A 14,956-nucleotide genomic window follows, 5' to 3' on the forward strand; every position below is an offset into this window, starting at 1 on the left:
CACACTGGACTCACGTGGACTACACTGGACTCATATGGACCACACTGGACTCACGTGGACTACACTGGAGTTTCACTAGTGTCCTCAGTCTGAGGATGATTCATTCTTTTCATATTCAATTGAGAATCCACACTCAGAAAAGGAACAAATGACTCGTTATTTCATTATTTGTGTACAAATAAAAATCATATGAGTTGTTTTTCGCTAACAGCTGACAGGCCCTAAGCTACTGTCATCTGTTACTAAACTTTCAATCGTCTTCTTCTCTATAACTACGATTCCCATTGACTTCAAACTTGGTATACAGCTTCTTTATGATGATGTCGACAAAAGTTAGTGAAATTATTTGGCTCTGGATCTGATTCTGGATTTGGTGCCACTTTGAAAACTGTCCCCATTATCAGAGATAGGAAGTGGATGGATGCAATAACTCAGTAAATATAAATGATCTCCAGTGTAAATGTCTCCAGTCCAGCGCTGATGGGGAGATGACCCAAACATAATGTCCACATGCTGATCAGGATCTGCTTCTGGATCTGGAACTGACACAAAATTTAACATGGGCTCTTATGGGGAAAACATTTCAATCGTCTTTTTCTCCCAAACTCCAGTTCTAATTGACTTCAAACCTGGTCTACAGCTTCTGTATGATGATGTCAACACAAGGGATTGAAATTATTTCAATCTGGATCTGATTCTGGATTTGGTGCCACTTTGAAAAATGTTCCCATTCTAACAGATAGGAAGTGGATTGATCCAATAAATCAGTATCAATGATATCAAGTGTGAATTTGAATTTTTTACAGATCTGATTGAATATGAGCAAAACATGGACTATTTCTGTAATAGAATAAATACACAGAACTGGGGGAGAATAAATGGATCTGGATACATTTACCAAAACTTTGAATTTGGACGCTAAGATACAGGGACAGTAGTCCGATTTTTCATTCTTTCAACTGTACGCACAAATTAAAAATTGGACATAATCAAATGGACCAAATGTGGGGTTTCATGTTGACATTTGTATCTGATTTGATTTGACCCTGAAGTTCCTTTCCTTCCTTCCATTTTTTAAATTTGGTTTGTCTGTTTTGACACTGAAAAAGAAAAACATCTTGAAATTCAATTTGAATTCCTCTATTTTCAAACAAAAATCAATTAACCACTAGTTATGTTTTTTTTTTTTTTTTTTTTTTTTTCTGGAAAGAAAATCCAATTACCAACAGATCCACTGATCATTGTCGTCCCCCCCCCCCACACACACACACACACACGTTTGGGTTCAACTCTTCTTCTTCTCTTGTTCTAACATCCATCCACATCTGTTTGTTTTGGTCATGTGACTCCAGTTGTTTGGTCATGTGACTCCAGTTGTTTTGGTCATGTGACTCCAGTTGTTTGGTCATGTGACTCCAGTTGTTTGGTCATGTGACTCCAGTTGTTTGGTCATGTGACTCCAGTTGTTTTGGTCATGTGACTCCAGTTGTTTTGGTCATGTGACTCCAGTTGTTTGGTCATGTGACTCCAGTTGTTTTGGTCATGTGACTCCAGTTGTTTGGTCATGTGACTCCAGTTGTTTGGTCATGTGACTCCAGTTGTTTTGGTCATGTGACTCCAGTTGTTTGGTCATGTGACTCCAGTTGTTTTGGTCATGTGACTCCAGTTGTTTGGTCATGTGACTCCAGTTGTTTTGGTCATGTGACTCCAGTTGTTTTGGTCATGTGACTCCAGTTGTTTGGTCATGTGACTCCAGTTGTTTTGGTCAAGTGACTCCAGTTGTTTCGGTCATGTGACTCCAGTTGTTTCGGTCATGTGACTCCAGTTGTTTGGTCATGTGACTCCAGTTGTTTTGGTCAAGTGACTCCAGTTGTTTCGGTCATGTGACTCCAGTTGTTTTGGTCATGTGACTCCAGTTGTTTCGGTCATGTGACTCCAGTTGTTTTGGTCATGTGACTCCAGTTGTTTTGGTCATGTGACTCCAGTTGTTTCGGTCATGTGACTCCAGTTGTTTCGGTCATGTGACTCCAGTTGGACTCACAGGTCTTTCCAGTCCAGTTTTGTGCATACACCAGTTTAACTACGGACACAAATCCACCTCTTGCAGACACAAAAACCTTCTTGGCAAAACTGTCGTTTTTCCATTTGACAAATTTTAATACACAATTTGTTTGTTTGTTTGTTTGTTTGTTTTTGGGGGGGGTTACAAAGCTGTGACAGTCTTGTCTGGTGGTGTGGACAGTAAACCCATATGTGGTCTGGGGGGTCCTTATGTTCTGTCCTTCCCAGATCTTGGGTCTCCATTGGGGGCACATGTCAGACCTGGTGCTCTGGTGGGTTCTGCAGGACTTCTGCTGGTGCACGCCCCCCCCCCCCAGGACTCATCACACTGCTGCAGCGCGCGGAGGATGTCCTGCTGTCCAAGCGCGCACTGGAGGAGCGTAAAGACGCACGGACGCGCAGAGCGCAGGAGCTGAAGCAGAGAGGAGGAGAGAAAAACAGCAAGAAGAAGAAAGAGAAGAAGAAAGAGAAGAAGAAAGAGAAGAAGAAAGAGCAGGAGAAATAGAAGAAGACAGAGAAAGAGAAGAAGAAGACAGAAGCAGAAGGAGGAGGAAAACATGTCGGTGGCAGTCAGGGGGAAAATCGCCGCTAAATCGGAGTCTCGGAAATGCGCAGCGCGTGCGTGCCGGCTGATCCCGCACCTGCTGCTGTGTCTGTCTCTGGTCGCGTACGCGGCTCTGGGCGGGTTCGTGTTCGAGCTCATTGAGGGTCCTGGCGGAGGTTCCGACCCGTCCATCCAGCCCAAGTACCAGAGCTTCCTGCAGGACCTGGTCCAGACCGTCCAGAACCTGAGCGGTAAGAGTCCAGACTCCTCTGATAGATCCAGTATTCAGCTCCAGGACCGGGACCGGGACCGGGACCAGGAGCATCAGTCCCAGTTCAAAGCCTCTGTAGGAGGGTTTAACCCAGTTCAGTCCAGCTCCTGTTAGTTCAGTTCCACAGTCAGCTAAATCTGATCTGAACTGGACCCAAGCAGAAAAATAAGGACACAATAATATAGAAATAAGGTCCACTCCAAACTGTATCTGTTTTAGAGCAAAAAAAGTACAGTTACACTCTGAACAGGGTCACATCTACAAACTCTTCTTTCAAAAGATGTGAAGAAAATGAACAAACCAAACAAATCAGTGTAATTTTTTTTATTCCAATATTTATTCAGAACAGTCTTATGAGATATTATACATGACATCAGTCATACAAAGTACACTGTTCTCTTTTTTTTTTTTTAAGAAGAAAAGGGTATCAATAATGTCCACTGAAAGGAAGAAACAGAGAGGAACAAAGGGGATAATATGATTAAATAAATAAGTACATAAAAAATGGATAAGCCTGTACACATAGCCAACCACACTTCTAGGAAATAAGACCAAAAAATAAAAATTAAAAATTAAAAAAAATCAGTGTAATTTGAACACTATTCTGCCTCAGTTTATCATTTCCACATGTTCATTAGAACGTACAGATCACAGTGGATCTACAAACACACACAACATTTAACAACAGACAGAATATTGGTACAAGACATTTCAGATTATTCACTTTTTTTTTTTTTTTTTTTTCCAAAATTCTCCTTAGTTTTAGTGTAAATCCATGAAAATATTTCCATTTCCAAACAGAAACATTGTCAGTTGTCATTATTTCTGTTCTTCTGATAGTATGTGACTGGTCCTGTCCACTGCAGACGGAACTGGTCTGAATGTGGAACTGAACTAACAGGACTGGGCACATCTGAGTGGAATTTATGCACTTCACTAATTCATCCACAGGTCGAACTGGACCCTTTGGTGGGCCGGACTGGACCCTTTGGTGGGTCGGACTGGACCCTTTGGTGGGTCGGACTGGACCCTTTGGTGGGCCGGACTGGACCCTTTAGGGGACCAGACTGGACCCTTTGGTGGGCCGGACTGGACCCTTTGGTGGGTCGGACTGGACCCTTTGGTGGGCCGGACTGGACCCTTTGGTGGGTCGGACTGGACCCTTTGGTGGGCCGGACTGGACCCTTTAGGGGACCAGACTGGACCCTTTGGTGGGTCGGACTGGACCCTTTGGTGGGCCGGACTGGACCCTTTGGTGGGTCGGACTGGACCCTTTGGTGGGCCGGACTGGACCCTTTAGGGGACCAGACTGGACCCTTTGGTGGGCCGGACTGGACCCTTTGGTGGGTCGGACTGGACCCTTTGGTGGGCCGGACTGGACCCTTTGGAGGGCTGGATTTGGCCCCTGGGCCCCATGTTTGACACCTGTGTTTCAGAGGGTTAAAGGGTTCAGACTCAGATCTCTGCTCCTCCTTCTGTATTCCATCATTTCTTAAAGGCATCAGCTCAGATCAGCCTGTTGAATCAGAACATCCCATAATAACTGCATTTTTTCTTAAGTATTAATATTATTATAATTATTTGATTTCATCTGGGTGAAGATTTTTTTTTTTATTGATGAAATACCTACACAAGCACAGTGTAAAAAAAAAAAATCTGTAATTTAACAGTTTTCACTGTTTATTTGACAGATTTTTCCTGTATTTTTCAGATACAGAAAAATATCATTGAAATGGCAAAAACAGACTGTGATTTTACATGTCAAATGGAAAAGAACACAAAAAAAAACTGTAACTGTGAATAACCAGAAAATATCCTTTTCTTTAAAAGAATTTTTTTCTTTTTTCACAGAAAAATACAGTTAAAATACATTTGCAAATGTATCATAATTTCACTAATATTTCTTTTCTATTTATGAGATTAAACTGTTAATTTAAAGTTAAAAAAAATAAAAAATAAAAACAGATAAAATTACTGACAGTTAACGGTAACAGAAGTATTAGTTCTGTCAGTTGAACCAGACTTGTTTGTTAATTGACAAATATCTTGTGTAATTACAGGAGGTTTCACAACACAAATGTTGAATAAATGTATTTTTGTGAATGTATAACATGTATAAGCACTGATAAACTGTCCAAATACAGTTTTTATCAGTGGATTGGACAACTGTGTCTCACTGAAAATTATTTATATATATATATTTATAGGGAATTGGATTGTTTTAATACATGAAAATATTCTTTATTAAACATTAAAAAATGCAAAATCTCATGTAAAGTTAAAGCAAAAAACTGTATTTTAATTATGGAAAATTACTGTATTTTTATCAGATGGTTATTTTCTGTTATTTAACAGTATTTTTTTGGTGCCCCAACTGCTGGAATATTACCTGTTTTTTTCAGTTTTTTTTTTTGTTTGTTTGTTTTTTTACAGTGTACAGAAGTATACAAATACTTCAGGATGGAGTTAGAACATTCAGAACCAAACAAAGGTAAAACCCTGAATCCAAACCAGTGAAAACAGCTGCAGGTTCATGTGAGTTCAGATCATATTCTCCTGATGGCCTTTAAACTGGACAATCTAAAGAAATCTGCAGGACCCGTTTGGATCCACAGGTTCTACATGTGCAGGTTTTTCTGCTGTTGTGTATTTGTTCATGTTGTACCACATTTGTCCAACAGTCAGCGCCAAAGTGTGATTCCAAGGATATGGGATTAAAAATGACTAATATCTGACAGAATACTGGTCCGATCAGCTGTTACTGTTTACACTAGTCTGTTCACTGAGAAACAATACAGAAGGATGACAAACTGAAACAGTCAGCTGTGGACGGACACACACACACACTGTGAAAAAAAAAAAAAAAAAAAAAAAAAAAACCTAAAAAAACCCCCAAAAAACCCGGTAATATTCCGGCAGCTGGGGCGCCAAAAAAATACTGTTAAATAATGGAAAATAACCATGTGATACGGTAATTTTCCATAATTCAAATACAGTTTTTTTAAACACACAATACAGTTTCAGTTAGTTATGTTTTTTTTCTTTTAATTATAGTTTTTGTTTATTTCAGTTAATGAAAATGGTTTTATAATTCTAGTTTTGGTCATTTTTTTTTAGTTTTTTTAACGATAATAACCTTGAGGTAAACACAGCAAAAAAAAAAAAAAAAAGAGAAAAAAAAGAGCAGCAGTGACCAAAGAAACACACAAGAGGACAGATTTTTTATGTAACCAGGTGAATCCTGTGATGGTGGGTTTCCTGTGGTTCCAGTGTGTTACAGATGCCGTTAGTGTGGTTTGTGTTGGTAGAGGTAAACAGATGTTCAAAGCCATGGAGCAGACAGAGCTCCAAGGTTATTATCGTTAACGAAAACTAACGAAATGACGAGAGCTAGAATTATAAAAACATTTTCGTTAACTGAAATAAATAAAAACTAGAATTGAAAGAAAAAACCATAACTAACTGAAACTGTATTGTTGAGTTTTGGTGAACGATCATAAACTTTCTGCACACGTGTTGAACGTGTGTGGGTCGTGTCTTTCAGTTAACGTCTCCTACTCTCACGATGACATCGTCTCAGTGGTGGAGGGGAAAATGCGAGCTGGATTTCAGTCCACGTGGCTCCAGAGACCTGAACGCTGGGACTTCTTTGGCTCCATGTTCTTCTGCTGCACCGTCTTCACCACCGTGGGTGAGTTTGACCACACTGACACACATGGGCCAGCAGGCCTGGGGGGCGAGAGGGGAGGGGCCAAACACAAGGATACTGACAGGCCTGGGGGGGCGAGTGGGAGGGGCCAAACACAAGGATACTGACGGGTGTGGGGGGCGAGAGGGGAGGGGCCAAACACAAGGATACTGACGGGCGTGGGGGGGCGAGAGGGGAGGGGCCAAACACAAGGATACTGACGGGTGTGGGGGGCGAGAGGGGAGGGGCCAAACACAAGGATACTGACAGGCCTGGGGGGGCGAGTGGGAGGGGCCAAACACAAGGATACTGACGGGCGTGGGGGGGCGAGAGGGGAGGGGCCAAACACAAGGATACTGACGGGCGTGGGGGGGGCGAGAGGGGAGGGGCCAAACACAAGGATACTGACGGGTGTGGGGGGCGAGAGGGGAGGGGCCAAACACAAGGATACTGACAGGCCTGGGGGGGCGAGGGGGAGGGGCCAAACACAAGGATACTGACGGGCGTGGGGGGGCGAGAGGGGAGGGGCCAAACACAAGGATACTGACGGGTGTGGGGGGCGAGAGGGGAGGGGCCAAACACAAGGATACTGACAGGCCTGGGGGGGCGAGTGGGAGGGGCCAAACACAAGGATACTGACGGGCGTGGGGGGGCGAGAGGGGAGGGGCCAAACACAAGGATACTGACGGGTGTGGGGGGCGAGAGGGGAGGGGCCAAACACAAGGATACTGACGGGTGTGGGGGGGGCGAGAGGGGAGGGGCCAAACACAAGGATAGTGACAGGCCTGGGGGGGCGAGTGGGGAGGGGCCAAACACAAGGATACTGGCAGGCCTGGGGGGTACGAGTAGGGAGGACACCCCCCCCATGTTCTGCCCCATGTCCATCTGGGGTTTGGGTCGGATGGAAAACTCATGTGGACCCTGATCTGTCCCTGGTCTAATGTTCTGGATCCACTCCTTCACTGTTCATCTGACAGAACAGAACCTCCAACCAGACCCAGGACCCAGACCCCCAGACCCCCAGACCCCCAGACCCCCAGACCCCAGACCCAGATCCCCAGACGCCCTCAGACCCCAGATCCCCAGACCCCAGACACCCAGACCCCAGTTCCCCAGACCCCAGACCCAGATCCAGACCCCAGAACCAGACCCAGACACCCAGACTCAGACCCAGACGCCCTCAGACCCCAGACCTAGATCCCCAGAACCAGACCCAGACCCAGATCCCCAGAGCCCAGACCCAGACCCAGACCCAGACCCAGATCCCCAGAGCCCAGATCCCCAGAGCCCAGACCCAGACCCAGACCCAGACCTAGACCAGCTTTTTTCTGTTTCAGTTGGATACATGAGTGAAGGTGCAGGTGGACAGACGTACCTAATAAAGTGGCCTGTATATTTGGTCCAGACTCCTGCTTTTGCTGATGTGGTCCCAGACTCAGGGGCCGGACCCCTCTGTGTGTGTGGTCCGTCTGAGCCCCAGCCTCACTCTGTCTGTGTTCTGTGCTTCTGCTGCTCTTATCAGATCCTCTTCCTGCTGTTGTGGGGCCGTAAAAGGGCCCAGTACATAATGGAGTGGTCACATGACGCCTGCAGCCCCTCTGATTGGACTGAATGAAATGATTAGTTTTAGTTTGGATTCTTTTTTTTTTTTTTGGGGGGGGGGTTGTTTGTCAGATTCAGAAAGGATCCAAAAGGAGGATTTAGCCCAGGGCTGTCAAACATGCCAGACCCACCTGTGGGACAAATGCAGAAATGGTCCAGAGTTAAATGAACACAGAGGCTGTTGAAGTGTGTGGGCTCCGGTCACACATCCTGTCTGAGTCCACATAGAGTTTAAAGCTGGTGTAATAGCTCAGCGGTCAAACTAGAGGAAAATACTGGGAACAAGTCCAATAATCTGAAGCAGATTTAGACTGAATAAATAAATAAATCTACAAAATGACCGCTGTCGCCCGAGGAAGGACCAGAAACTGAGCGAAGGATCTGTCACAGAATCCTATGAACTATTCTGATCATTCAGTCCTGTTGGTTCATATGTGGACAGTTCTACTGACATCTGAGTCCAAAGTTCAGGGTTTTAGATGAAAAAGACAGATTAGTGCTCTTTGTCATTTGTCACTTTGCAGATTGAATTTGAATCAGACTTTTTAGTTTGTGAAATATGAAAAAATATAATTTGTTTTTTTATTTTTACTTTTCTCCCAGTTTCAGTTGTTTGAACGACAGTAGACGGCCTTCTGTTTGTTTAAATTCTGGCCACAGTGAGAATAATTTATTTTATTAGTATTTAGTTTCATTCTTTTATTTTTCAAGCTCATCCAATGAAAAGAAATATGCACGAAGGACTTTTAAAATCATTTTTATTTTATATTAAAGAGTAAATGAACACAGATGAGCTGCCAGACGACTGAATTCCTCTTTGGGGACCAATAAAAGGACTCTTCTTCTTAAATAAAGCCCAGACTGCTTCTGTTCAGGACTGCAGTTCCCAGTGTCAGCCTTCAGGACACTGGTGCCCCCCCCCCCCCCCCCCCCAGTATGACAGACTAGAACCGGCCCTGCATCTGGTCTGCTCTGACTGCTTTGTGATAAAAGCTTCAACACTCAGAAGTTTAATACAATATTTAGTTTGCATTAACGTAAACAGCTGTGACAGGGAACGAGCCAGTGAGTAATGAGCGCTAATGAGGATCTGCAGCCGAACATTCAGAACATTAACTGTGGACTCAAATGTTTCCTGTCCTTCCCTTTTCTTTGCATTTCAACTAAATGACATTACACAGTAAAACGCTGCACCACTAATCCACTTATTATTATTATTATTATTATTATTATTATTATTATTATTATTATTATTATTATTATTATAATTATTATCCTCTTTTATTTGGACTTTCAGCTTTACTGTCATGTCAGAATTATGGATGGGGGGTGGGGGGTGGGGGGGTATATTTAGTTTTCATACAGAGTTTTAGGGGTATTCTGAAGCCTTGGTGTAGAAAAGGTGAAAAAGGTCAAATGAGAAACAATATGTTTTTTAGAGTTCCCATATTATACAAAGACATTTTATTATTTTGAATTTTTTATATTGTATTTAACTCACTGCAGACCAAAGTGAAAAAAAAAAAAAACAAACACATTCAAGAGTGAAAACTGAAACATTTGTCATTACTGACTGATGAAAAAGACAAACTATTTACTGATTTAAAACTATTGGATTTGGAAAACAAATAGGAACTGACAGCACTGGAGGAACTGTAGCTGTCACACTGCACAGCATTTCCACATATTCTGAGAATGCCAAAAAATTAACCATAAGTGGAAAGAAATACACAAAGCCATAGAAGTCATTCTTAATACCTACTTACCTTTGGATTTCAAAACCATATATTTGCACTGCAAAATAAATAAATAAACAAACAAACAAATAAATAAATAATAATAATATTCCGGCTGCTGGGGTGCTGAAAAATACTGTTAAATAACAGAAAATTACATCTCATAAAAATACGGTAATTTTCCATCATTACAATACAGTTCTTTGCCTTAACTTTACATAAGATTTTGCATATTTTTTGAACTTTTTAACGTTTAATAAAGAATATTTACATGTATTAAAACAATCCAATTCCCTATAAATATATATATAAATAATTTTCAGTGAGACTCAGTTGTCCAATCCACTGATAAAAACTGTATTTGGACAGTTTATCAGTGCTTATACATGTTATACATTCACAAAAATACATTTATTCAACATTTTTGTTGTGAAACCTCCTGTAATTACACAAGATATTTGTCAATGAACAAACAAATCTGGTTCAACTGACAGAACTAATACTACTGTTACAGTTAATTGTCAGTAAATTTATCTGGTTTTATTATTTTTTTTTTTACAGTATTAAACTTTTAAATTAACAGTTTAATCTCATAAATAGAAAAGAAATATTTGTAAAATTATGATACATTTGCAAATGTATTTTAACTGTATTTTTCTGTGAAAAAAAATTCTTTTAAGAAATGGAAATGTTATGGTTATTCACAGTTACAGTTTTTTCGTGTTATTTTACATTCGACATGTAAAATCAGTCTGTTTTTGTCATTTCATTGATATTTTCCTGTATCTTAAAAATACAGGAAAAATTTGTCAAATAAACAGTGAAAATTCTGTTAAATTACAGATTTTTTTTACAGTGTGGGATACATTTCTCCAGAGGTCAAAAACATAAACAGATACTTTTTCAGTATATTACTAACTGCAGGAAAAAAGGCAATAACTAAACGATGGATGACACAAGAAGAACTGACAATAAATAATTGGAAGACATAACCATGGGAATTTATAGGATGGAAAGATTAACCTTTACTGTAAATCTGAAGATGGATTGGATGTTTTTGTCCTCTGTAGGGGACAAGACATTCACAGTTTTACTAAAAAAAACAAAACAAAAAACAAATCATAGTATTGTGCTGTTTCCAATCAGGGCAATTATGTAACGTAAAAAAAACCAAACCTCTTACTGTCTTAGGTCTTAGGAGGATATATTAATATATTTAATTTTTATTCACTGCCGTTGCAAAACTGTCTTGCACACTCTCAAAAAATAACCATAGTTTTATAACAAAAGGATGATCGTTACTATTTCATAACTAATCATAAAAGTTCATGTTCCCATCGAAGACAAACTTTCATCTCAAATGTATTCATATATATTTCCATTTGCTTCATTAACTCAGTGTCATTTTGGTGATTATATGTCATATTTTCATGCTTTTAATAGATGTTTTCCCTTCACTTTTCTGCCAGCTCTTCCTCTCACTGACTCTGACTTGACGTTTCGGACCGCTGCCAACACACATTAGTCCCTTTTACTTTCAGATGTATGGTAAGTGGTTAAGAGAAGGCAGCTAATGGCTAATGGCTAATGGCTGGACAGGAACAGGAAGTCCACAGCTCAGTGCAGCGCACCGTTCACTCAGAGGAGGATGCTTTTACTGAACCACAGAATGCCTATTAGAGGTCGTTAGAGGCTTTGGGTGGATTGTTCCTCTGGTTGTTGTCGTTTTTCTTGTGAACTTCATTCCTGCACAGACAGCGTCATGTACTTTAAAGAACATAGAGTGTGGTTATTAAACCTATGAGTCCTACCACGGAAAATAAGTCACACTTTTACTTAGTTTGGTTGAGTTAGAGGATCGCTTTCATCAGGTTTCATTAGGTTTCAAATAAATAAATAAATAAATAAATCATGTTTTACAGACCTGGACGCCTCCCTGGGGAGGTGTTCCGGGCATGTCCCACCGGGAGGAGACCTCGGGGAAGACCCAGGACACGTTGGAGAGACTATGTCTCTCGGCTGGCCTGGGAACGCCTCGGGGTCCCCCCGGAAGAGCTGGAGGAGGAGTCTGGGGAGAGGGAAGTCTGGGCATCCCTGCTTAGACTGTTACCCCCGCGACCCGGCCCCGGATAAGCGGAAGGAAATGGATGGATGGATGTTTTACAGACATTACAGTTTGAGATCCTGCTTAAATGTTCATATTCTATTGTGAAAAGAATACGTAGTTTTAAGTCCTTGAATCATCCAACATCAGAACATTACTTTTGTGCATTCCCAATAAAAAAAACCTAACATTTGCCTCTTTCAGACGGTAAACAGTGCTTTTAGGACGCTAGTAAACAAACCAGTGTTCAGAACTCAGAGCTCCTCCTTCAGCCTGAACGCTGTGCATGTGTGGATCCACTCTGTCTGTTTAAATCCAACAGTTTCCAGGTTGTTCCATACACAGAAACAGTTGAATCTGGTCCCAGTCATGTGTCTGTCCAATTAGATTCAATTCACATCAATATTAGTTGAGTTCTAATTTTAAATGTGTGGGAAATGGGATTTTCAGTGTTCAGTGTAAATGTCCACAGAGTCCACATTCCACAGTGGATGTGGACAGTTTAGTTCCACATACAAGAGATTGTTCTAAGCTACAGGTGGATCCAACTGGAGGAGAATCGGAGTCGTTTGGAATTTTGGATGAATTTTGGAAAATGTCTCAGTGATGACAGATGGAAAACTGTAGATGGTGTGACCTTGCTGTGACCTTGAACTTTGTCCTACTGGGACCAAAATGGACTGGGTTGGTCCCAGGGCCTAGGCCTATCTGTGGGGACGATTTGGGAAAGATGGGTGGAAGAGTTTTACACTAAAGATGAAAACAAACAAACAAACAAACACACACACACACACACACACACACACACAAAGCAAAGTGATCACAATACCTCCTGGACGAGGTAATAAACCGAGCAAAATACCCATGTGGATATAAAAATAAAAGAGCATGATAAACAAAATGAATCTCCGCCATATCTGCATTTGAATAAATACTTAAAAATATCGATACAGTACTTTTTAATATCAATTACAGTATCATGAAGTGAAATATTGTGATAAATTGCAGAACTGATATTTTCTTACAGCCCTGTTTGCCACAGATGGCTTTAGACTGTAGACTCTGTTTACGCAGTGGTGTTGCTTCCTGTGCCCCTTAAATTGAGCTAATCCTCAAAGGTCTAACCCAGGGTTCTCAAACTCCTGTTCTTTCAGGTTCCACATTCAGCGTGATCTGATCTGCAGTGGACCGGACCAGAAAAATAAGAACAGAAGAACCTGCAAATAATGACAACTGCACATTTATGTCTGTGTTTGAGTGGAAAAAAAAAACCCATTAAATGATGAAAATACTTACTTTTATAAACTATCCAAACAAAACAGATGTGAATAACCTGAAAAAACGGACATTTCTTCAGTAAAATCAGTGTAATTTTCTCAGTCTTCTTCCTCCACTTCTCATTAGTCCATGTGCATTCTGGATCAGATCTACAAAGACACTAAACACTGAGGAACAGGAAGAAAAGAGTTCAAACTGGACTGAATTTAATACAGACATTTCAGGTTGGACACATTTGTTCAGGTTAGTCACATTTTATTGGAACAGGAGAGTTTGGAAATGGAAAGAGTTTCACAATTTAATGTGATTTTTTTGCACTAAAAAATCTGAAGTTGTTAATACCAGATTTTTTGCAAAATTTGAGATTTTTTTTTTTTTTTTTGCTTAATTCAAGCTAATTTTGCTTTTGCTTAATTCAATTCAAGACTGTGGAATTTTTGTACTTTGTAAATTCATCCCATGGGACGGACTGGAACCTTTGGCGGGCTACTTTTGGCCCCCGGGCCGCATGTTTGACCCCCCTGGTCTAAACTGTTTGTGTTTTCCAGGTTATGGGGAGATCTACCCAGTTACCCTGACCGGTAAAGTGGTGTGTGTCCTGTACGCCATGGTGGGCATCCCTCTCATGCTCCTGGTGATCCTGGATGTTGGAGACTTCATGGCTCTGTTGATGTCCAGAACGTACGTCCGGCTTCACTCCCTCTGCAAGGCCATTCGCTCCCGCGCCCGGTCTCCATGGAAACCTCGTACATGTGCAGACTCGCTCCCCCGCCCCCTGGAGGACGGTACCTTTTTTTTCAGTCACGACGTTGTCGTCCGTGAACCTCTGGACATTCGGGAAGTGTTGCACACCCAAAGGGGCGTCAGGCAGAAATCCATTCAGCTCCAAAACAACAAAGAGATCTTTGAGAAGATTCTGGCGAGGGAGAATTTACTGAGAAAGAGCCCACTGCTCAGAAGCCTGTCCTGCCCAGAACTGGACCGCCTGCCCAAAGTACCCAAAGGATTTGCCATGTGGGACTTCTCTGGTTTAGGGGATGGGATGGAAACGCTGGATGTTCCCTTCGTGTTGATCCTTTTCATTGTATTTGCCTACATTCTGCTGGGAGGTTTGATTCTGCCCATATGGGAAACAGAGTTCAAGGGCTTTGACCCGTACTACTTCTGCTTCATCACACTCACTACCATCGGGTTTGGTGACATCGTACCCAGTCACCCCAAATACTTCATGCTTACCTCGCTCTTCATCATTATTGGCATGGCCATCATGTCTATGGCGTTCAAACTGAGCCAGTCACGAATTGTGAGCTTCTACCGTCAGTGCATCAAGTTTGTAGGCAGAGGAAACGTGAGTTCCAACAACCAGGAGAACGACTGAATCATTGAATCTGTTGAATATCCAGGGAGTTCTTTAAAACATGTCCACTGTGTTCCATGTGTTGGCTGTTTAGCATGAGCAGAATATAGAATGTGCATGTGCCAAATGCTTTTGCCCAATGAGTCAAAAAGAGAAAACCTTCAAATACTGAATGGAAATATTTTCCAGACAAACCTTTAACCAGAACTGAAGCAGAACCAGAACCAACATTTGACCCATGAATGATCTGTCGTCATACTACGACTGTGTGATAAATAGACTGCGATAGGCTGCCGGAAATGGAATGAAGACAAG

The 14,956-nt window shown here is 41.7% G+C and overlaps 1 protein-coding gene across 1 annotated transcript; it reads left to right on the forward strand.

Annotated features, from left to right (window-relative positions):
* Positions 1-2,618: 2,618 nt before the first annotated feature.
* On the forward strand, positions 2,619-14,662 carry kcnk18 (potassium channel, subfamily K, member 18). Its single transcript, XM_030156518.1, has 3 exons — positions 2,619-2,856; positions 6,421-6,567; positions 13,833-14,662. Exons 1-3 carry the CDS (start codon positions 2,619-2,621, stop codon positions 14,660-14,662), a joined length of 1,215 nt encoding a protein of 404 aa, XP_030012378.1.
* The last annotated feature ends 294 nt before the right edge of the window (positions 14,663-14,956 follow it).

The sequence above is a fragment of the Sphaeramia orbicularis genome, chromosome 15 (assembly GCF_902148855.1).
Source record: "Sphaeramia orbicularis chromosome 15, fSphaOr1.1, whole genome shotgun sequence".
NCBI classification, from domain to species: Eukaryota; Metazoa; Chordata; class Actinopteri; order Kurtiformes; family Apogonidae; genus Sphaeramia; species Sphaeramia orbicularis.